Genomic DNA, 24,885 nt, shown 5'->3' on the forward strand with positions numbered 1-24,885 from the left:
TTTCAAGATATAAGTAATCACCATTATATTTGCACCTCATTCACTTGCTCCACCATTAATTTCATATCCAACAGCATTTGAGAGCATCTACCCTAAGATAAGATAGCGTTGAAGTAAGAATACAACTTTAAAATGGTTAGAACTTGGAGTAATATAGTCGTTGCATTGGTACATATTAATGAATGATGCTGTTTTTCTAGGACAACTACATAGTAATGTACTTGGAGTAATATAGTCGTTGTTCTTGGTCATTCCATTCCATTCATGTCTGTGTGAATCCACAGCTGTGCTCTACTCTTTTCGTGAAAGGTTGATGGCAACTTAGAACTTCATTTCTCCTTTTTGGATCACAAAGAATACAAAGGGGAGTCCATAACCGAAGCCCACCAATATGGCCATCCCTGTCATCAGAATTTACTTTCATTATAAATGCGATAAGACTAACCTCATGCATGTATGTGAGTTCATATCATGAATTCCAAGTAAATAACTTTAAACACAAGAAAATAAGTAGATAAACAGTAATCAATCTGTCTCACCATATTCGACAAATTTTGGAAACTCCTTTTTCTTTCTTGGCAAGGGGTCCTCTGGGACTGATGATGCTTCCAGCTGCAAAATCAAGGAAATGACAACCAACCCACTTCCAGTTCTCTCTCTAACCACTCTCTCACTCAAATCCAGGGACCAAAACCCAGCTATGCCATTCACAAAGTCTTCTGTTACAACCTTGGTGAACAAAAATATTCCAAGCAACAATGATAGCCTGGCAATATGCCTGATTGTTGTTCTAAAGCAGATGGCCCAGTTCACCATATTAACCACACACCCACATGCATAGAGTGGAAGCCAGAAATACCAATCTGCAAAAAACCAACAAAACAAGCATAATTTGTGGAAAGATAATTGAGAAACAGTCATGGAAGATGATGATGAGGTGAAAAAGGGACCTTGAGATTTGGAGTACGTACCAGGGTCATTCAACTGCACAGAGGCCGAGTAAGCGAAGAGGGAAGCCATTAGCACAGAGCATAAGCTGTAGAGCTTTGAGGGATTTGCCATTTTCTTCTCGTTCAAAGAATGATCATTATTATTGGAGCTGTGCGTTTATTTGGAGACAATAATTCAAACAACAGATCGGGATGATGGAAATGAAACTTTGTTAGTCAACGTCTTCAGAAGTTCAAGTTGTTCCTTTTCATTCCCCAGTACTCTATTCTATCTTCTTTATTAAAAGTATTTTTTTTAATAAATATATTCACAATCTAATTTGTCAATGAGATTTAATTTTTGAAATTTTTATTTCTGAATTGAGAGAAGATAATAAACAAGTAAAATGGGATATCATGACATCTATTATTATTGTATATATTTTGAATAAATCTATTCGTCATCTTTTTTCTCATTATTCCATGATGTGTATTAAATGATAGGTTTACAAGTGAAATATAATAAATAGTCTTCAATCATCTAATACCATATCATAAAATGATGAAATGATGATGAGAAAATAGATAATGAATAACATTACTCATATATTTTACAAACACCATTAAATGTTTAAAATATTCAAATACTCTTAAATTTATTTTATGTGTCACTCTTTTTCAGTACACCTTAAAATTCAGACAAAATTAAGGGATTTTGGTCTAAAAATTTGGCTAGAACAGTCTACAAATGGTCAAATCACTGAAAAAGTAAGAATCTCAAACCAATGTGACGTACCATGCATTATAATTTTAACAAATCCAATATATATGTATATATACTGAGTTTGGTGAAGGTCGGAGTGGAATTTTGTCCACTAGCTATCATTGATGAACTGTGTTAAAATTGTGATGCAACTCATTGTGTTTGTTGTGAACAAAGGTCAGACTATTATTATATATAGCTCATGCCTCTAAACGTGCCGAAGCAATGCTTCTGGACTTTCATTCTCACAGAGTATTTCAATCTGGAAGAACGACATTTACCGAGAATTAACCTTTTTTAAACGGGGGAGATGAACGATCACGGTTCATCCAAAGAAAAATATGTCTGTTATCATCATGTCAGCCATGTTTAAGGCTGAGCTGGTATCGGGCTTACACAGTGTAGAAGAAGTACTAATGAGAAATAAAATGCCATGCATGGAAGATCTTCTCCAATATTAATGATTCCTTGGGGCTCCGATGATTTACGAGTCAAGATTAAACATTACTTAACCACCATATTAATATGCATAGATGTCATGGTGGTCCAGCACGACCATATGACAAATTAGCTATGCATTTTTTTATTCGTTTTGGTGGCATTGATGATGAAGACGTGCTCTTGCTTTTCCACTCTTTCATCATTTGCAAGCTCTATTATTGTATCTGCAATATTCTACATATCAAAGTTTTGACATATTAATGGGACCATCTCTTAATTAACGATGCACAAAAACCTTAAAGAAAAAGAGAGAGAGAGAGAGAGAGAGAGAGAGAGAGAGAGAGAGAGAGAGAGAGAGAGAGAGAGAGAGTCGAAAAGGTTGCTAAAACTTGTCAGATTAGATACTGTTTGGTCAACAAACTGTCACTCTCTTCCTGTGAAATTGTTTGGATGGTGGTGTTGTCCATTCTTTTTCTAAAGCAAACAGCAAATGATCAGGGAATTAAGAAAAAAGAAAGATTGTGGTGTTCCTGTTGAGCAAAATTTGAACGATGCTCCCTTTACAATTTATTAAAGATGGAGCCCCAAAAATACTATAATATTTTTAGAAGTAGAGGATAAAATTAATGGTATTTGGTAGACTGGTAGTTAATTGTTGGATAACCAACCTTGACTCTTGGAACAGTCTTTTCAAACCTTGGTGCGTGTATCAATTACTAAAAACTGGATAGGATACCTCAACATTTTGTGGTAGTCGAGGACGACCCCCCCCCGCCCCTCTCTCTCTCTCATTTGGTACCTGCTTTCGCACCAACCATTAATGGGCAATTAGTCGTCAACTTTAATTGAGGGCTGCAAATACATTCATTCCGAAACAAATCACATATAGTGAAAATCCTCCATTACAAATCCCGTGCGTTTATTCAAATAATTTCAAACAATATATGAAATAAAGGATTATCTTGAGTCTTGACTGACTGAGAGGTGGAGAATAAAATCAATAAATCCCAACCAGCTTTCATATTTTAGTTTTATAAGAGCTAGATTGATGGTTTTAGGATTCTCTTTAACTCTAAAAATCATATCTGTAAAAATTATCCCTGTTAAATGTGAGGACATATTATGTTCTTTGCGTATTTATGTATTCATTGGTAATAGATAATAAGTCTTCCTTGCTTGATTTCTATCTTCCCACTTTCTTTCGTTGTTCATGCATTTCCAGATTTGGAGGCATCCATGGAAAGAACTGTTATATGGTTCATGGTTTTTATGTACAGTACTAGATTAATATGAAGATTTTAAATGGTGTTTATTGTCAACTATTTATATGAAAAACAACTTAAAATATGACACCTCAAGTGGTAGAGGAGACAGAAAGTTTTACTTGAAGATCAACATTTCTCTTAAAGAATATTTATTTAGATGTTAGTACTAAATATTGGTATTTAATAAATTGAATTGCTCCTATTTAATAAATTTAATTATTTCTATGTATCGAGCACGTTTATCTTAGATTCCTGTATTTGTTTTTGCGCCAATCCTCCGTCTTTGGTTTAGGAATACAGTCAGAGGTCATTTCAGTGATTGAATGATTGCATGCTTAAATCGGCACTCACCATGACAGCGATAGTCTGGTTTTGCCAAGAAAATTCAGCGAGGCCCACGATAAACTTTAAGCACCAGAGATGAGACTAGTATTATAAAAGAAAAGAAAGAAGCACCCCCCGAGGGAAGAGTGTAGTTTGCACTGGCAAATGCATGCAAATTCTGAGACCCACATATACCATCACCAGAAGCAGAGGCAGACAAAACTGCTAAAGTAGGAAACAGAAGCAGGAACCATCATCCCTTTACTTTTTTTCACTTTTTTTGTGGGGGGATCATTTCGGTAAATTCCTGAACTTTACAAATTAAAGAACCACTACTACTCTAATGATTATTATTATTATCCCACCCAGTTGCAAGTCTCTGTTCAGTGGTTCCCTTAATGCTTGACACTGGAGCTCCCTTTCAATCATTTTAGGCATGTGGGCTTAAAAAGAATATGAGATCAGAGATGGGTTTTCAGCGAGCTCTCATGTAACCACTTCTTGGTGAGTAGCTTTTTCAGTACTTTTTTTCTTTAGCTGTTCTGGTTTTTCAGGATTCCTTCTGTCGAGTAGTGTTTTTTTTCCCTCTTGGCACCTCTATCGAGTAGTGGAAAGGTACGTTTGTGCTTGTTTCTGATTTCTGAGGATACTGGGAGTGGTTCTGTAGTTGCTCTTGATAATGCTTTTGTGAATGCTTTTTGTAGTTTGCTTTGATAGTTACTTTAATCTCTGCAAAGATCACTTTTTTAAGACATTTTGTTCTTTCTCTTTAACTGTGTCCTTTCCTTTCTGATATTTGCTAGCTGTAGATTACAATTTATTTTTCCCGTTTCAGAGAAACTTTGATTTTGTGTTTTTTGAATTTTAGGTGGGCAGTGAGTGGTTTTCACACAAAACTTCTCCAACTGTTTCATACCATTTTGAATAAAAGGCGGTTCTTTTTCTGAAGGAAGTTATATATGAGTTTAAGGTTCCCAGTATCAACCTAAAAACCCAGCTCTTCCAGTTTTCCTATTTGTGTTTATAGAGTATCAATGCAATGTTGGAAAAGTAGAGTTTTGTTGTCGGAGTAGCAGGCCTTCATTTCTGGGAATTTTACTCTCTTCTAGACACGTTGAGTGACTCTAATAATCCTAAGGGGTCTACGGTAGATCTTTCGTATTTCACATCTCTGAGTGAATATTGCTGTAAATTCTTGTTGAATATGGCTGAAATTAGACTTCCTAGAGTAGAACAAAGCCAGACCAAGATCAGAAATGTTCCAATTGCTGTGACCCCGGAAGGTTTTTGGTGTTGTCCTTCTCCTGTCGCGTTCCAAAAGACCCTCAAAGCTCAAAACCCTCTAAACAAACCAAAACCCTCCTCACCACCACCCAAGTTCACAGTCCAGAAGAAACAGGCCCCAATAACAGAAAGAAGGCCAACACACACCCAATCAAGACCAGGAATTGTTTCTGATGACCAACGAGATTTTGGCTCTGATACACCCGGCCACAGTGCACCTGTTGCTGCGGAACGAGCACCGAGACCCAAAATTGAAAATTTTCCGAGGAAGGTGGCAATTGAGTTTGGTGAGCCTGGAACCAGTGATATGAAGGTGATTTTACTTGGAAAGCAGGGATTTTGTGTGAAATTGAGTGTGCATAAGAATGTTCTGGTGGAGAATAGCCGTTATATTGCTGATAAGCTTTCTGAACAGCAGTCTGGTTCTTCCTCTCTAGAAATTGAGGACTGTGAGGATGTTGAGATATATGTTGAGATTGTGGGCCTGATGTATTGCAAAGAAATTAAGCAACGATTGATCAAGCAAAATGTCTCGCGCGTGCTCCGCATCCTCAAGGTAATTTGCATGACCATGCAATGGATCTCTCGTTGTTACCTGCATTGACTAATTAGGATGTATATATTATCTTGTCGATAAAATGTTTTGTGGCTATATGAGACAATTATCTTTGGTTGCATTTGTATTTGAGGATTTATAATCAAGGGATCTAAAGAATAATTGCAAGTATAAATTGCTTAATACGAATTTTAACAACCCATAATACATTTGAGTTTTGAGGGTTTTGCTCCAATAAAAAAACATTGTGTTATGAATTTAAAATAACATCTTACTGGTAATCATTTCAAATTTCTATGTTATTGAGGTTGGCATCCATCCATAAATTTATCAGTAGAAAACATTTGTACCTTTCTTACTCTATTCAAGCCATTTGAACTAAAAACAAAAATCTAATTCTTTTCTTCAAATGTTTCCATCCAAATGAATCATCACTGGACTGTTGTTTGATTATTCTAATGTAGTTTATGTATGTCCTTTGTGTTTCTTGCCTTTCGGGATATAAGCATGGCTATCCTTGTAATGGAAAAGTGAATCCCTCTTGTTTTGAACTAGCATTAACTTGTTATTGTTTTACTCATCTATGCGCAACTGTTTGTTTTTGTGGGACCTCAAATTATGATTCTCCCAACTCTAGCCTATGAGGCCGGATTATGATGGCTGAAACAATAGAGTTGGTAGACAGAATCCACTGCCATGGCTGAATCGAGCACCCCTAAAAGCTGAGCCAAAGGAGGTCAGTATGGTTCGGTTTGGCTGGTTGATGGCAGTCAACTTAGCTAACCTAAATCACAAATCAAAACACCCAACCACACTACCATACCGTCCTCACCAAACTTGATCGCAACGTCGTCTGTGTTAACGGTAAAAGCCTACAAGATAAAGATCAACAAGCTAAAAAAGATCAGCAAGCTGATGAGAATAAACGTGCAGTATCTGATGAGCAGTGATAACGTTAGATAACTCCTGTTGTAATCAAGATATCGCTTGTAACAATCGCGGTTCTCATCTTTTACATAAAACAATCATAAATACTTAATAGGCTCCTGTACGTTTAACATAAAAGCATTTCAAATTTATGGAACTTTAGTACTCTGTTAAATATGCCGAACCATAATGTTTAGATGTATGAGCTATCTCATTGTGGGTGGAAAAACCAAATTGTGAACAATGTGTTTATTTTTTCTATTAACAACTTCTCATCGGCTAAGAAAAGCATTGTGAAGTATTGGGAAACTTGATATTAGTTATTATCTCCTCTCTCTCTCTCTCTCTCTCTCTCTCTCTCTCCCCTATATTTGATTGATACTCTTGCCAGATGTTTATTGTTCTAGTCAATTAGCATTCTAGATTGATTCTGGATGTTCCTTCGTTTTCATGTTACTGACTGTTGGAGCTCTTGAGAACCTTTTCCTATCTGCCAAAGGTGATAAATGTTATATATCAATGAAGCTAGTAGTTATCATTAGGATAATGGAGCTTCCTGCAGAGTATGTAGTTGTCATGTCTCTGAATAGGTTTATTGTAAGCTGATTGGCTGCTTCATTTGTAGTTGCTGTTGTTTCCTCATGAACATTGACATATACTAGTTGAGTAGTGGTCTTTCTTTCCTTGTATACTTTCCACTCGTCGGATTTTAGTTCAGCCTTTAGCACTTATTGTACTAATTTTTTTTTTAATAAAATATCTTGCGCTAAATCTCATCTGATGGGAGCTATTTTGCAGGTTGCAGAACTATTTGGTTTCAACTCTTGCATGCAGTCATGTTTAGAATACTTGGAAGCAGTCCCCTGGGTTGGTGAAGAAGAAGAAAAGGTGGTTTCGTCAGTCCTGCGACTCCAGGGTGAGGGTATTGGTGTCCCCCCAGTATTGAAACGAGTCTCTTCTGATATCTCCAAACCCCACAAAGACACACTTCCACAAATAATTGATCTTGTTCTCAAAAGCAATGAGGAACGAGGCCGAAGAGAAATGAAATCAACAGTGCTGAAGCTCCTTAGAGAGAATAACGGTCTCCCAAGCTATGCCGGTTCAACTGACATCTGCAATGAAACTCTTTATAGTTCATGCAAAATCTGCTTGAATTCGCTTTTGTCTTTGTTTAGGCAGGCTGCTGAACCAGGGTTTGCAGATAAACCGATGAACAGCAAAGAACCTGTGGTGAAGCAAATACCTCTAGAGGCTGATAACCTCTTGTGGTTGGTTGAGATTTTAGCTGACAGGCAGGCAGCAGAAGAATTTGCACTATCGTGGGCTGGCCAGCTAGAGTTGGCTTCTCTACATTCGAAGCTACCTATCGTGTCTCGTTATCATGTTAGCGGCATTACGGCAAGGCTATTTGTTGGCATTGGAAGAAGCGAGCTCCTGCCATCAAAGGACACCCGTCAATTGCTATTACAAACCTGGTTAGAACCATTGATAAATGACTACAGCTGGTTGCAAAATGGTTGCAGGTCATTTGATAGAAAGGTTGTGGAGGAAGGAATTGGTAGGACAATCCTTACCCTGCCTCTAGAGGAGCAGCAGAGTATTTTGCTTTCTTGGTTGGGAAGTTTTTTGAAGGCTGGTGATAAGTGCCCAAATCTTCAGAGAGCCTTTGAGGTCTGGTGGCGGAGGACATTCATTCGGCCTTACTCTGAAGCACAAGGTAATATTTTCCAAGATAGTTCAACGACATCACCAATAATAGACCTAAAAAAACATCCGCATGAATGAGAGTATACTTGACTATACTGAGATTATCTTTTGCAATCTACTGTTAGCACCAGCTAAAACTTTATAAGAACTGAAAGTCATGATTGAAACTCTCTCTTCATCAAGGGAAGATGTTGCAGATCCTTAGGAAAACTGGCGGCATGACGTGGGTTTGCCATGCTTCGTGCAGAACCGTTTGATTAATGAAATTGCTTACTCGGTTTGATGGGTATGGGTTGACTGCTTGATCTGTGAATTATTGAGAAGATATGTAATCAAAAGTAGTTGCTTCATGTGAGTTTGTTTATCTGAATGGATTTGATTTGAGTAATGCGTTTCTCTTTCTCACAATACATGTTTCTTTTAAGAGTAGATATTCACGTTATTCGGAAATCATCAATGATGTCATGACTACCGCACATGATGACTTGCACACCCATGAAACTGATCATTCCCTTGCTATGTTTGTGGTTGCTTGATTCTTATGCTCATTTAACTGTATTTTTTAATCTGCATCATGGTAATATAATCAAGATAAATGTTTAGTTTACATAGGTATCTTATACAAGATAAAATTTACAAATTGATGTAGTTTAACGTGATACGTTAAATTTATGTTATAAGATTTTTTTTATTTGTTTATAATATGATGTATCCCTTTAAGTCCCATAAGTTTGGAAGTTGTTTTGGTAAAATTTCTGCGTAGAACAAACATCTATGTAATCAAAGAAGTTTTGTCTAGGAAACTGTCGGACTGATCTATAGAATGACCTCTGCATAAAATGTATGTAGTACAACCGTGAAAGTCATTATGCTACACTACCATGAAAGTGTCTCGACAAAAGAATCTACTCTCTCTCTCTCTCTCTACAGCCTCCTCGAGACGCCGGGTCTCTATACCAAACCCCTTTCACCTCCCTCCTCTCATAAATCCTCAACCACTGTCAGCTTCTTCCTCACCATCTTGTCTCCTCCCTTAACCACCCCCTTCCTGGTTTTAATCTCATAATACAAACAAGGATATAGACATCATCACAGAAAATACAAAATCTCTATCCTGGCTAGACCTCTCTTTCAAATTAGAAACCAACAGAGAAAAAGCTACAATCGACTGTAACAGGAAATTTGCAGGCAAGAACATCCGACAAAAACTACCTCCAAAATCTACGGTTTACAACACCATCAGATCATCTTGGTGCTTTGCGGAAAATTTGCACATTGAAGTAATAGATGCCAACAAACTTCTGTTCCACTTTGCCTTAGAGAAAGACAAGGAAAAAAATCCTCTCCATCTTCACATGGAATATCAAATGCTACCCCTTGATCTTACGAGAATGGCCCCCTAATTCCACGCTAAATGAGCTTGATTTTTCCACAATACAACTCTGGGTGCAAATCCATGGACTACCCTCATAAAAAATGACTCCACAAAACGCCCCACTCTTTGATAGCTGTATGGACACAACAATGGCGGTTGATGGAAGCATGGACCCCCTCGGAATGCATGGCAAGCCCTACCTTAGAGTCAAAGTAGAAATAAACCTAGCCTAGGCACTAAAGTTAGGATTTTCGCTACCAAGATGATCTGAAAAGCTCCAAACCTGGGTTGAATTTAAATATGAAAGGCTTTATCTTTTGTTTAAACTGTAGGTAGCTGTTTAGGGCATGCATCCAACACTTGCATGCATGAAAGACTCATTCCCTACTGTTAAGGATGTGTCTCATTTCCCCTCTGCAACCGTTCAATCACGTACTGTTAAGAGACTCCGATGTAATTCACCTGGGAAAACTCTGATACTTGAGTCAGTAAATGCAACCAAAGAATTTAGAATTCAGAAGAGAGTTGATCCCTTACTATGAATGGTTACCTAATATATATAGGCTAATACATAATGCTTATCTTATTCGAAATTTATCGGTATGGATAATCACCCAATGCCTAGGATGATCATGTAATTGCATAAAGTCTCTATCTTTTCGTGAAAGATGGCGTAATGCATGTATATCTTCGATACACTTTGGACTCCCTTACTCCCTTTAATCAGCCAATGACATCTCCTATAGGCTTTCTCCACTTTAGACTTTTATGATAGAATGAGCTCTGAGTTTAAATAGGTCCTCCACCTACAATTGAAGGTGAACTTAGGCTATGGATGAGACTAGAAAGATATGGTACAAAATCAAATCACCATAGCCACTTTGCTGGATCCTCCAACCCCTCAGTGCAACACAAGCTTGACTGATAAGAAAATAACAATTTTGTCAACGTTGAACCTAGAGAATCTAGTGTTGGAACTAAGCCCTAGCAAGCCAAATGCAAAGGAAGCCCCCATTAATGAACAAAGCAAAAATCGTACGTCAGGGAAGCAAGGGCCACCATTGGAGAAGATTAGAGGGAAGGAGACAAGCCACTCTATAGAGCCCATGACTGAGCTTGCTGCGCAACTCGAGTCTCTCTCGTCCAACTTAGTGAGTAATTTTTTTTTTTTTTATATACATTTGGAAGAAAGGAGTTTCAAACTCCAGACCTATATTTTTAGAGATTGTGAGTTATGCCAATCAGGCCACATGCCTCTGTCAACTTAGTGAGTCATCTTTCCCCTCACATTGGTATCAACAATAATTTGCTAGCACACACCTCCAATGTACACAGGACATTTGGCACATCAGAGGGTAAATAATGTCTTCTCCCTGCAAGACAGACCACATCCCATCGTTAATGGCACTACAGTTGGCTTAGTCCACCCAGTCCCTTCTTTAGGAAGTCAAGCAAACGAATCCCCAACATGTCTCCCACTCAAAGTCAAAAATTTTGTCTTCCGTACATACATGTATCACACTTGTTCCCAACGCAAATCCTTTTCCCACAGCTTAGCTCACAGTAGGGGTGTACAACAAACTGACAAACCGGTCGTGACCGACATAGACCGGCCGCTGGAGTTAGGAACCGGCCGGAATCGCCAGGGAACCGGTCAGCGGGTGGTAGAAAATTAACAAAACCGACGTCCGTTGATTTGATCGCGGTTTGAGGCCAGCTCAAACCGCTGAACCGGCCGACTACACACATATATATATTTTTTAAATTATACCTACATAAAACGACGCAGTTTAAGTGGAACGGCGTCATTTGATGCTATGAGATTAAAACATATGTAAACGACGCCATACAAACGGTGTCGTTTTATCTATGAGAAACGAAAAAAAAAATAAATAGAACGACGTTGTTGGATTTAAAATCAAACGGCGTCGTTTTGATCTTTTTCTTTTTACCCGATTCACTTGGGTTTTACAGCCTCTCTCTCTCTTCAGTAACTCTCTCTCTCTCTACTCTCTCCAAGAACCAGCGCCGCTAGAGGAACTGAGAACCAACCATAAACCGCCAGAAAACTGCTGGAATAGATACAGACAGTTTTCCTCCTCCCCATCGACCGGTTATGGTCGGTTGTTTCGACAAATCTCACCTCATCGGTCGGCGTTGGTTCTACCCAAAAACTACACCGATAAGTTCGGTTTTCACCCCTAGCTCACAGTCAGGAAGCACATATTAATACAATCTACCAAGCCCAAGCCTCAAATATCCTTTCATCTATTTTTCTAAACCTGCATAGCCTTTCATCTAGCCCTCCAATCCTCTAGCACCCTTTCTTCCCCTTAGCCCAACCACCTAAAGCCCCTCCCATCTCTCTCCATCACGGAAATATATGATTCCCCTCCCCCAACATACAACATACTAGCTACCTCCATCTTTAGAGCAGCACGTACATACCAAACAATCTCGTGACCATTTGGCCCCAACGCATCCTCACAGTCCCTGAATCGCCCACCATCCCTCTGGAAGAGCATCATACTGAGAGCCAATGAATCAAAGGGAGAGAACCTCCATACCGCCGGTGGGATTCAAATTTCTTTCATTTTTAATAAAAAAATAATAATAATAAACGGTGGGGTGAATGACACTTATCGTAGATTCCCTTTATTTTTCAACGTACTTTGATTCCTTATCAATATCAATGTTAAATTTAGCACAACGAAAGGTTAAAAACCCTCTCAATTTCTAGGCTCTGAATTACCGAAAACACCACCATTGGAACCATACAACAGTTTCACAATTCGCCAACTTCATAACTGTGGATAAATATCACACACCTTTTATCATAATCATAAAATTGAAGAATCAGTGGCGCCTTTGAATTTTAGGTATTGTTAGCACACCAGAATGCTCTGCATCACAGCACTCACCTTCACAACAGAATGACCAACAGAATTGCACACAGCAGACATGCAAAACCCGTGTGATGCCACCTCAGAATATTAGATGATTAAATACGGAAACTTCTAGAAACTTCTTGTAAATCATTTGGTATCTGATTTCCTCTCTATAAATATTGTAAAGCACAGTGTGCTAAACATGAAAGATGTAATACTCTGCAATACGGGTATTGAAATGGTTTACGCCCTTTGAGGCATTTCATCAAATGTCTTCAGCTCATAGCGTTAACCCATTTCTCATCATGGTATTGCAGAGTATTACATCTTTCATGTTTAGCACACTGTGCTTTACAATATTTATAGAGAGGAAATCAGATACCAAATGATTTACAAGAAGTTTCTAGAAGTTTCCGTATTTAATCATCTAATATTCTGAGGTGGCATCACACGGGTTTTGCATGTCTGCTGTGTGCAATTCTGTTGGTCATTCTGTTGTGAAGGTGAGTGCTGTGATGCAGAGCATTCTGGTGTGCTAACAGGTATCTGGATTCAACTTTACATGTTGTCTTTGGCACCTCATAAGTATACGTACGCCAACAGTAACCACGGAACAAGACTACTAGCGCTCCCGTGGGGTGGAGTAAAGCAAGCTATTCACAGCTGAGCTGACCCTGTCCTACTCTCCTACTACCCTCTGTGCATTAATCAATCTGTCCCATTTATTTGTTGTCGACATGAAACTTCCGGCCACAGGCTCTAGATGGACCCAGGCCCAAAACACAAGCACCATTTATGTGTCCCAACTCTATGTTTCCAATGGTTTAGGGCCCACGTACAGGTATCTCTTCTTAGGGTCATCAGATCATCTGACTGTCCTTTCCTTCGGGTTCCTGAATCCTGACCCAAAAAAGACTGCATCCGACGGGTACCTTTCTATAATCACAAGATAAGGTGGGGCCCACCCTCCTAAGTTGTTCCTGTCTTGCAATTGTGCTGGGTGTGGGCCAGGGCCGGATCGATGATTTAAATGAGAAATTTGAGAACCTGAGTCTGTATCATGATCACGTTAGAATCTGCAAGTCATGCTTCCAAACAAGACAAACAAATCATTCTGACGTGTGATACCGCAAATTTTTACAGTTTGTAGTAATTAATTAAGTAGCTATCTAGGTCTTTGAGCCTGTCCGTACGTCCAGGTGACAATGAACAGTGTCTCAGACTGAGGCCAGAAAGCAAACGTTAATTCATGAAAACTAAAAAAATGGCATTCAGATTCATATCAGATCACCAAAATCAGGTGTTTTTCCTTCCCTCTTTTCGGTACATTTCAAACTGCTAGCTAGCTAGCTAGAAGCTGGTTCAATATTATTTTTGGTTCGTGTCTCTCACTGCCTAGGACAAAGCCTACATGGCATCCATCGGGGAAGGAAAATTATAAGAATAAACCCTTTTAAAACCAATCGAAAAACCTTAATCCTATGTCGTTATTATTATTGTAATTTTTTGGTGGCAAGATATATAGCAATTTGCAGGTCGTTGCTGGCTGTCTGCATGCATGCGCAGCATCTTTTCATATATATACCCTTTAACGTCATTTTTGTAAGTTTTCTGTGCTACAAAATCTTCTTAATTATATAGATCATACAGTCAACATGACGAGTACAAAAGCAAGCTAGCGGACTTGATGTTTGCAGCAGAACAACTTTGTCCGTGAATCCTATATATATATAGGACAAGTTGTTTCGGTTATGGAGTAGTGTCTGAAAGGAAAAGCAATGTATTTGGTAAAGAGTAGTTGTTGCTTGATTTGCAGACCAAAATTGATTGGGATTGATCTTTATATAAAGAAGCATCCTGGCTGCATATATTGGTTTGAAAGTAACATGTTACTATTAATTCTACCTGTAACGTGACTAATTATAAATAGAGACAAAAATATTGACCAGCTATATATATATATATATATTGGTGTTTAGAACAAGCTGGCGTGTTTGTACCATATAATATCGACACGTACCTTTCTGTGTTTAGACAAATAATTTGCCTAGCTAGGTAGCATACCTGATCATCAGGATATTTAATTCAGTCCAGCTTCCTCATATTTATTATGAAAATTAAATTTTAAAGCAAATTGATCAATCTCTTCCCTTTTCTTTTTCAATTGACCAAAGAGATAACATAAACTCACAACAACTACATATATAATCATGTATCTTATCGATTTGTGAATAACTTTCTCTAATAAATGTTTTTAATTATATATCTTTAGCAGTCCCAAATCTCAATGTACTTACAATCCAGTACCAACACTAGCTTTCTGGTGGAGAGATGAAATGTGTAGAGGTCGAAAAAGCCATCGACAACGAAAGCACTTTGCTAGACAGACATTGACACTAAGATGATGATGACTACATAATCGGTAGCCATGATCACAATCACAGCTAACCGCATGTCGCAACAAATCACAACCACAATGATCAGCAACTACCATGAAATTATTTGAAAACATAAATTTCAGCGTGCTAGCTGATCTATCCGCACATAATCTAGTACATGAAGTGTGTTAATAATATTTTTGCAATTAGAATAAAGTTTTTGCAATTTTCTAGCTCGATAGTTAATTAGAAACAACTATATATCTTGATATTGCAATACACATAAGTGGGTTAATTAGGTTTTGGAAGGATATATAAAACTCCCTTTAAAGGAAATTGTTTTATTATCTTTCATGTGAGCTATATATATATAGTCAATAGAAGTACATGAAATTAAAGGATTTGCCAACAATGAAGGCATTGGTGGGATCAATGGCTGGTCGTTTTCAAGGCAAGAAACCTGTTGTTTCTAATTATATATATAAGGTTCGATCGTAAAAACATATTGAAAAGGATTTTATAAAGATCATCCCCAAAAATTGAAACCAGCTTTAATTTAAAACACCTTATATTTTATATATACCTAATAAAAGAAAGACGAATAGTACACATACCTTAAAATTCCAATATTGTGCACCCTGCTGATCTGTTTCTATTTTCAACCTATGGGTTTTTATTTTTTATTTTTTATTTTTTTTATTACCAATCAACAGTACTGATCATCATTTAACTTTTAGCGTTCAATAGAATCATGTTAACATCAGACTAGCTTGAGACCTTCACCTTTCAGGTCATCTAACTTTTCTTTTCCTCTCCGTTCTCTCTGGTCTCATCCTGTACGTGAACTCCCCCCATCTCAACCCTATGCTAGCTACTGATCATCTGAGGGGGAGAAGCCTCTCCTCTTCCGGCCCCCTTGGATTGGCCATCTCTCAATTAATGCTGCCAAAAAGTTTAAGCTAGCTACAAGGAAACGGATTTTTGTGATCAAAATGTAGTCATTTTGATCACAAAATTTTAGTCTAAAAAATTCATTTATCTTGTAGTGACGCTGATAGAGTTGTAAAGATTAAATTATTGTATTGCATCCTTAACACCATCCCTCAAGTGTACGTTGGTTAGACTCTTCAAGTATAGCAATTCTGCTTGGCCATTGAGATTTTTTAGATAAGAATTTTAAGTTTTAAGATTAAATATTAAAATATTATATTTTAATATTATTATTATATTGGGATTTGAAAAAAGTTAAATTATTTATTATATTTTATATGGAGATTTGAAAAAATTATAATAATGAGATAAAAATTTTATGTTTGAGATGAAAATTTTTTATAGCCAAACAGTAATAGAGTAAAACTTATTCTAAAGTTTAAATTAATAAAAATATGTAAATTTAATTATTTGTATTATATCATAAATTCAAGTTGTTTTTACATCTATCTATTAATTAGATGGTATTAATTTTTATTTTTTTTAACAAAGGCACCCCCTTTAATGGTCAAGTTGATAAACTTGTTCTCATCCCACCACCTGCGCCGGCTTTTGCTGGTCGTCTTAATTAGTGTGAACTAACAATCAAAACACTCCAATTAATGATGATATGAATCATAGTTTCAACACCGCGTCGTGTGGCTCTGTTGTCCGCATCATCAATTAATGTTCGATCAACTTTTTGACCATCACATACTCAGGAATTATTTAATTACTTTGTGTAATTTCTGACTGATCATTTATTAAATTAAAATTCATTGCATTTGTAAATTAATTAGGCAATTTGGATTTTTCTTTTTATTATTTGTACGTATATATATATGGGAATCGTTCCCACTCTGATGATCTATATGAATAAGCATGCTGTTGTTAAAGACAAAAAGAAGTCGTGATGACATCTAGGAATAATATCATAAATCTATTATCTATCTCTCTCAAGATGATCAAATGGTTTCATGCATGGATGATATTCCAGTAATTAAGTACTGATCCTAGCTGTCCTATATATATATATATAGTGATCGAAGGCACCCCCTTAAAGTTAATTAAAGCTTAAATACAGAAAGGAAAGTATGCAGAAACAATCTACTATACAATTATAATAGACCCCCGTACGTGTTTCATAATGGTTGGGACAAGAAAATTAAAAAATCATAAAGCAAAAGTGTTTTTTTTTTTTTGGGGGGGGGGTTCCCTTTAAGCTGCTATTGAACTTTAGCATCCTCCAAAGTCCCTAACTGAGAAAGAACTTTTCTCTGGCATGTTTCCTGCATGGCGTAGCCCTAGAGTCAGTGACACATCACCAGCCGTGGTCCCAAACCTAATGAGGGTAGACCCAATATTATTGTCAGCATTCCCAGAGATGGTCCCAAAGTCAGCTGCAACCACGCTGCCACGGCGACACGTGTCTTCGGTAGCCATATTTGGTCTATGCTGGTGCAGGCCTTCCGAGCTCATGTCCTGGGTCGTCGGGAAACAGAGTGACACAGGCGGTGACACCTCGGCGGCGGTGGTACTGATGGTGGTAGAGTTTCCCTTCTTTGCTTGGTTTTCCGAGAAGCAATGTCTATTGATTGCGATAAGTGAAGGGTCGTTTTCAGACGCATTGACATCGGATCTTTTGCCTGTTGGCGTGGTAGTTGTTAATATTGTTGTTGCTGTTGGTAATATTGATGCTGTTGTTGTTGATGTTGGTGTTGTAGCTGTCGTTGTGGGCGTTGGAGTTTGTGTAGTAGTACTGAGGCCAATATTGCTGTTTTGGTTCCTTATAATTTCTCCTTCTGATCCCTCCTGATCTGTATCCTCCTGATCCACATCTTTCTTTTCTTGCTGGTACATCTCTTCCACCATGGGTTTCCACAACCGAACCCTGGCATTAATAAACCAGTTTGAAACCTGAAACAACACACATCATGTTCATTATAGACAAGATTCTTAAATTTACACTCCAAATCAACATGTCCTGCTCATTGAAAAAATATTTAAGAATACTAGCATGGAAGATAAGTTTTTTTTTTATAAGTACTAGCATGGAAGATAAGTGATGAGATAGTGATCATGAAGTGATGATCAAGTGGTATTACTTCCATCTATGCATATAATTATTTCAACCCTAAATAAACATCATTCCTATATGACAAATTATCTTTTTGTTCTTGTTTCTGGCCTGGCAGAGTCATTTATTACTAGATCAGCTGCTTTCAACCACTTCAAATGTGTACGTTCCCACTGAAAATATGTATTGCTAGGCCGCATATATAATGACTACACGACAAACAAAAAAAAATCATTTGCATTTTCTTTTGTAATGGTGAAGAATTAAACTACCCGTACGATTGCATGGTTTGCATATATGTTACGTATTCCAAATTCGATCGTATGTGGTTAGGTCAAAGATAAATTGTATATATATATATATATATATATATTATATGTATATGTAAATGACTCGTTTGCAAAAACTCTGCAAGCTTGTATATATCTTAAACAATGATCAACAATCATGCATGCAACCAAAATTGATACTCAAAGATCTGAAAAGGCCTTGAAATGACAACCCTAAGCTTGGTAAAACACAACAGTCAACCTATCTTACTACAAAGGTCGCCGCTCCATTAATGAGCCTGGATAACTGACTTTCGTAATTATTAAGCCGAACGAGTTAGTACTACAGGACGACCTGGGAACATGAAGAACTTCTTTCTTACTATACATGTACCCTAGTCATGTGTTGTACATGACAGATAAACCACGAGCAATTCATAATAGTTCTATTGTTTTGTATATTAAATGATCATGTTAAGGACGCAATTGGTCCATGTCTGCACCGTACCGTGTGGTTGGATGGTGACATTGGAGATGTGTGTGCATGTACTGTATCTGTGAGTGAGAGAGAGAGAGAGATTCAAAGCTGCAAACTCTCATGTCTCATCTGCAAATTAGTCCGTTCCTTTCTAATTATCTCAGAATTTATGTCGTGATGGAAAAGAGCAAATGCAAATGAAAAAGAATAATAGAGGACGAAACACAGTAAGAGAAAGACAACTAATTAATTAACCAGATCACATATATAACTCGACCCATGCAGTACATCCGACCGAAGTTTCTGCCGTTTCCTTAATTAAGTACAATGATCAGTCCTTTTCTTTCTTGTTACTGATCAGTATAATTCAAATTATTAAACTTTTTATTTCCAAATTAAACAATTTAGGCTTGTTTGAAAATTTAGAATATCTGATCATAATATATGTGAATAGTAATGAAATAATTTGTGAATGGTAGTGAAATAATTTGAGTTAAAATATTTTATTAGATTTTAGGAAATGATAGAGAAAATTTGAATAAACATATTGTAAAGTTAAAAATTGTTTAAATATATATTATTTCTATTTTACAATTTGGAAAAGTTGTCTTGTTAATTTGATGTGTTTTGTTTGGAAGTCTGAAAAAATTGTATAAGATTTTGTGTTTAAATAATGATAATTAGGTAATGATTAGTTGAAAAAATTAAAAATTTGAAATCAAAAAAGATTTTGTGTTTGAGTGATGTTTAGAAAAAAAATATTAAAATTAATATATGAGAATAGCATGTTGTTACACAAACAAGGTAATAACCTCTTGAAATAATTAGTGATTTAACGTAATATATTATATGATATATGATATTATATATATGTGGAGGTCTTGATTGAGTTCGAATACTAATTAATCCACATTTTACCTTATTTCAAACAAATATTTAACACAACGTTCAATTCAATTCATGTTAAGGAGAATTTAACTCACACATGAAATAAGTGTTACATAATATATATAATTTAAATTATTAAACTCTGATTTTCTATTAACTTTTTGAGACAATTGGAGTAACAACTGATCGTATTCCCAAAACTTAAGTATTTATATAAAAATAGTTGGTGATTAAGTGCCACTAAAACGGTAGTTCTAAGTTCAAACGGTCAAACCGCTGTAATTATATCCGTAATAAGTTATTTAATTAAATATGAATTAAGTTATTTAAATATTCCAATATATTCTCCAAAGTTTTGTGAAAATGGTTATTGTAAGAATTACTGGACTTCACAATGCACGGACACACAGCATCCAGAAAAGATTCTCTTCTCCATTAATGTAATCTGAAGATTTTAGTACTGTTTTATATAGAGAAAAAGGAGAAGTAGAGAGGACGAACCTGATTTCTCGATAAGCCAGTCTGCCGTGCCAACAGGTGTTTATCTGCATCGCTTGGATACCTGAGAAAGAGACCAGAAAATGACATTAGAGTTCTTGCCCATGACGTACGTACAAAGATCCACCAAGCTTTCTGTTCCCCTAGACGGGATTGAACCCTTTCCTTGTTTGCCTGCATGGGCGTGAGAATCTAAGACAAAAGAAAGAGAGATCCAGCAGCAGGTAGCTGCTTCCTGCAGCTCAAGTAAAGCAGACCACTACTCTTCTCAGCACTACTGATCCGTCTTTATATTATCAGTTTTGAGGAAGAGAGAGAAAGAGAGCAAGAGAGAGAGAGAGAGAGAGATGATATGGCTTAATTAATGGAACTCTTTTTACAGCTTTTTGATGACGAGCAAATTCATTATTAATAAAGGGCACTGCATTAATTACTCGTGCTCTAAACACTAATCAGTCTTAATTTTAATTGAGAAGTTAATGAAAAAGCATATTGTTTGATGTTTCAACTTTCATGGTTTTGATAATTATTAGGTATGCTGATATATAAGGTAAAAGTAACTTAGTAACGTACGGGTGAAGGAAATGCTCGAAAAGCCAGGCTCTCAAGATGTTCACCGAACGCTCAGGCAACCCTCGTTGGGGTCTCCAAGCTTCTTGTTCCATCATCCCCATTTGATGAAAGGCTCTTTGCTGTCTTAGGCTTTGCTCCAGCAGTTTAAGCCTTGGAGTCTCTCCCTTGGTTATTCCTGAAGTCCCCGCACCATCTTTGTCTCCGAGAAGCTCACAACTATGCTTCAGTTGTGCTGAAATTGCGTCTTTTAGACACCGGAAATGCCGTGACATTGCCTTCTGTGCAAGAGCTGTATAAGGGACTGCCGCACCTAAACCCATAACCAGATCGAACGAGTTCATCACCATATGCATTTGTTCACAGTAATGGTTGTATCTTCGATCCACCTGCACATAAATGTCGGATAAATAATAAGCAAATTAGTCAATATCCTCAAGATTTTGGAATCGTGTTAAACATTATAAGAAATTAAGGTGCTCTTTTTTCTTTTTTCTTTTTTAAATAAATAAATTATGAAATTGCATATGTTATGATAGCGTCTTATCCCGTTAAGACTACTTGAATATATATGGATCGGATATATACCCGCACAAAGTCTATCAATTTCAGCACTGATTTAGCTCGATCGATCGCCCACCAATTAAGATAAGTACGTAAATTAAATTAAGAATCAAGCAACGACTTGGAATAAAGATAGTCAACATAAAACACACGTACAGCGAAATTGAGTAGTTGAGCCAAAGAAAAGACAAAAAGAATTAGGGAATAGAAAATGAAATGAGAAAGACGAATCCCCATTGGCTGATCTAGTTTTTTTATATAAATATATATAGGCCCTCGAAATTCGAATAATTACCTAAGACGACTTAATTCATTGCTCATGAAGGAAATTACCCAAAGCTGGGAAATAAAATATTAAATGCAGCTTATTGCACTAAAGCCTGCTACAGTACTGACGCGATGGTAATTTAAAGAAGAGAGAATATCCCCATGTATGATATCTTCTTTTCCCAGTACATGAGCCGTTAATTTGTGCACAAAGAAATATATGATCACAAGCAGGGAAAAAAGAGCAAGGAAAAGAAAAAGAAAAGAAAACACGATCCACTTCCCCGGTCAACTTATAAGGAATATCATCACTGGCGCCTTTCCCTGCTATATATATATATTCTGATGGATATGGATCTTTTAGAGGCAATTGCATTCATGAAAACTTCCTACGTGATGTGGCGTGTAGCTTAGATATATTGGCCATGATCTCCATCTCCAATCACAAGGAACAATATCTCATCTTACTGGCGGATGCAATAATTAATATTCCCATTATAGCATTCTCGTAGGTTTTCACCTAACAAAAACACCCGGTTTTCTTATATAATTAACACACACCCCCAATTCATTCAGTAATATATATATATATATATATAATATAAAATTAAAAATAATTGAAGTGTGTAATCACACGCAAGAAATTTGATCCAATATTTATTTCACCAGCCGGCAGCTTGTAGTTACGGGTGTGTGTGTGTGTGTGTGAAGGATACTTTATACTGTCAATTATATGAAAACTGGGTAGAACTTTGATTTTGTCCCGGTGGTTTTTAAAAGATAATATTGAACTAAATAAATATGCAAAATGATAATTGAATCCTAAATCTTGAGAGGAGAGAGAAGGTGAGGAGAGTAAGATTACATGCCTCATCAAGCATGGAAAGAAGCTTGACCTTCCTTCTTTGATGCTCAGTCCTGTCAGCCGCTGACAATGGAGGGAGATCCTTTGAGGATGACGAAGAACCAGCTGCACCAGAAGTACTGTTACCTGGATTAATGGAGTTAGGGTTTGCGTTTTGCTTTCCAAATTTGTTCTTCTTGAATTGCCCCCTACCAACACTGCAGAACTCTTCCAACAATTCTTGGGCGGCTTTAACATATTTTGAATTCCTTAGCACGTTCACCACACCTAATGATGAGGACCCAAACCCAGCATGAACCTGATGGTTATTATGAGCCACTCCTTGTAAATGTAATGTCTGGTTATGGCCACCCAAGTTCTTATAATACTGAGCGGTACTCGACGATGAGCCTCCAGCTCCTTGATTGTAATAAAATATCGACCCACCATCCCCCATCCTCAATTCCTCAGCTTTAGACGCTTCCAGATGTTGTAGCGAAGACGATAGAGACAATGATAGGCCTTGGCTTTCCACAACCCCTCCAATTTCACTGGTGTTGTTGAGGTGGGCACCAGTGTTACCTCCATCATTACTGCTATGATCAGGCACCCAAGTGAATTGTCCAAAGGCTCCTCCAGAAGCCCCAGAGGCTGCAAACCCTTGGTGAAGAGAAGTCGATGGGTTTGGGAGCAACATGTGGAGAGTAGAAGAAGTTGAAGGAGGTGGAGGAGATGGAGATCTGGGCTGTGGATTCATTAAAAAAAGCTGCATGGCAGCGGCTGATTCCGCGGCATTAATGTTTGAAATCTGAGCATGATGATGATGATGAGGAGGAGGCTGATGTACTAGACTATCCCGGCTGTTCACACTATTCTGATTTTTTGCATCTCCCAAGGGTCCGAGCCCCACCACCATCCCTTGTCTGTTTGATCCGTACCACTCGTTGGCCACACCTGTTGCCACCGGCTGTGGCCGCGGGGTCCGAAAGCTCGGTGCCATCGGCTGTTCTAACAAGTCTGCAGCGGTAGCACCCCCAGAAGGGAAATTGAACATCTCTGATAACATCCCCGCCGTCTCATACACCGGAAGGCCCCCAGATTCTTCTTCATCAATCCCCACCAGTTGTGGCGGTGGCTGCTCGAAGCCTTGTACTCTCAGTTTGTCCCTGCGGATCTGCTGGGCTATGTGGTGTTGCTGAGCTTGTTGATGATGGTGATGATGATGTTGCTGATGTTGTTGCTCATGGTGTGACACGGCGGATCTCTCAAACCCATTGGAGAAGCTGAAGATGCCGTGGTGGTAGTCCTGGGACATAGAACTGGCAGAATTGGACTTTTCTGGGATTGGAATTGAATGGTGGGTCTTTAAGTGCGAGAAAATTGGTGGAAGTGGTGGTGTTACTAGTTCCATATCAGAATCATGTTCTTCATCATCATCTCCTTCTTTTGCTCTTGAGGCACAACGCACAGTACTGTCTTCCCTTGCTGTTCATTAATTGAAAACGGATCAGCCATGAGAGACAAGCAAATGGAAGAATACCCATCATCTATCTTGAGTCATTCATCTATAACCAAAAAAAAAAAAAAAAAAACAAGAAGGAAAAAGACTAGTACTAAACAGAAAGAAGAAAGGAACAAACAAAGGGAGCGAATAGGATGTGTCTTTGTTGGGGTGCTTTTTTATTTATTTTTTAATTTTTTACTTCTCTTGATCATCATTTTCAGCTTTGTTCATCGTGTGTGTGTGTGTTTGTGTATTTATATGAGTGTGCGTATGTACCTCTTAGAGTTGCAGAGAGTGAAAGGATGTAAAGCTCTCAGACATCGTTCTCTCTTCTGCGGTAATTGAAAGCTTCCTGAATTCCTCCTTTTTTTTTTTTGTTCTCTCTCTCTCTCTCTCTCTCTCTCTCTCTCTCTCTCGCTCTCCCTTTATGTTGCTCCTTGTCTGTCGTCTTTTTCTTTTTCTTTTTCTCTCTCTTCAGCTGCTCTCTGCAGTATAATGTTTTTGCAATCACCTTCCGGAAAAAGAGAGATGGAAGTTTATATGCTATATATAAAATGAAAACGGAAGCTTTGGGGACTGATCATATCTCTCTCAAAAAGAAACTCACGCCGGAGAGAGAGAGAGAGAGGCCGTCGCTTTTCTTCTTCTTCACCTCCTTTTTACTCACCAATTATAACTTTTATTTATTCTATTTGTTGAACTCATTTTGTCAATGAAAATTTATATTAAATGGAAATATTATAACATGTGAAAGAAGACAAACGTACAACAAATAAATACAAAAAAAAAAAAAAAAGACTTTTGATTTATTGTTATTTGTTCTAATTAATTGACAGAAATGGCCTTGTACATAAAAGATCATGAGCACATTAATTATATATACAAATATATATATATATATATATATGATAAGTCCCACACACTACAAGTTGAGGTGACCAATTAATAACTGGCCTTTTCAACAAAATTGTTATCAGTGACAACTAATTCACATATTTTTCTCAATTTAAGTAAATATGTATTTTGGTTTATGTGAAATGACGAGAACACCTTTCAAAAGTCCACAATTATTGTCATTTTCCTTACGTTCGATCCATTGGAAACCAACGCAAACTAC

The 24,885-nt window shown here is 37.4% G+C and overlaps 3 protein-coding genes across 6 annotated transcripts; 1 reads left to right on the forward strand and 2 right to left on the reverse strand.

Annotated features, from left to right (window-relative positions):
• Window positions 1–120: 120 nt before the first annotated feature.
• On the reverse strand, window positions 121–1,187 carry LOC122296753. The gene is made up of 3 exons (XM_043106550.1): window positions 972–1,187; window positions 540–863; window positions 121–401 (listed from the first exon to the last, which is right to left on the reverse strand). The coding sequence occupies exons 1-3, from the start codon at window positions 1,060–1,062 to the stop codon at window positions 322–324; spliced, it is 495 nt and encodes a 164-aa protein (XP_042962484.1). The 5' UTR covers window positions 1,063–1,187; the 3' UTR covers window positions 121–321.
• A 2,521-nt stretch (window positions 1,188–3,708) lies between these two features.
• Window positions 3,709–8,587, forward strand: LOC122296759 (BTB/POZ domain-containing protein At3g50780-like). Of its 4 annotated transcripts, XM_043106561.1 has the most exons (4): window positions 3,709–4,021; window positions 4,157–4,226; window positions 4,591–5,562; window positions 7,288–8,587. In XM_043106561.1, exons 3-4 carry the CDS (start codon window positions 4,927–4,929, stop codon window positions 8,275–8,277), a joined length of 1,626 nt encoding a protein of 541 aa, XP_042962495.1. In that variant the 5' UTR covers window positions 3,709–4,021; window positions 4,157–4,226; window positions 4,591–4,926; the 3' UTR covers window positions 8,278–8,587. The 4 variants fall into 4 exon arrangements, with proteins under 4 accessions (XP_042962495.1, XP_042962491.1, XP_042962493.1 ...); XM_043106557.1 differs by having other exon boundaries at window positions 3,709–4,337; XM_043106559.1 differs by having other exon boundaries at window positions 3,709–4,226.
• Window positions 8,588–16,713: 8,126 nt separating this feature from the next.
• LOC122296771 (BEL1-like homeodomain protein 4) lies at window positions 16,714–24,435 on the reverse strand. The gene is made up of 5 exons (XM_043106565.1): window positions 24,045–24,435; window positions 22,290–23,749; window positions 20,593–20,978; window positions 20,023–20,083; window positions 16,714–17,726 (listed from the first exon to the last, which is right to left on the reverse strand). Exons 2-5 carry the CDS (start codon window positions 23,673–23,675, stop codon window positions 17,046–17,048), a joined length of 2,514 nt encoding a protein of 837 aa, XP_042962499.1. The 5' UTR covers window positions 23,676–23,749; window positions 24,045–24,435; the 3' UTR covers window positions 16,714–17,045.
• Between the last annotated feature and the right edge of the window lie 450 nt (window positions 24,436–24,885).

The sequence above is a fragment of the Carya illinoinensis genome, chromosome 2 (genome assembly GCF_018687715.1).
Source record: "Carya illinoinensis cultivar Pawnee chromosome 2, C.illinoinensisPawnee_v1, whole genome shotgun sequence".
Classification (NCBI taxonomy): domain Eukaryota; kingdom Viridiplantae; phylum Streptophyta; class Magnoliopsida; order Fagales; family Juglandaceae; genus Carya; species Carya illinoinensis.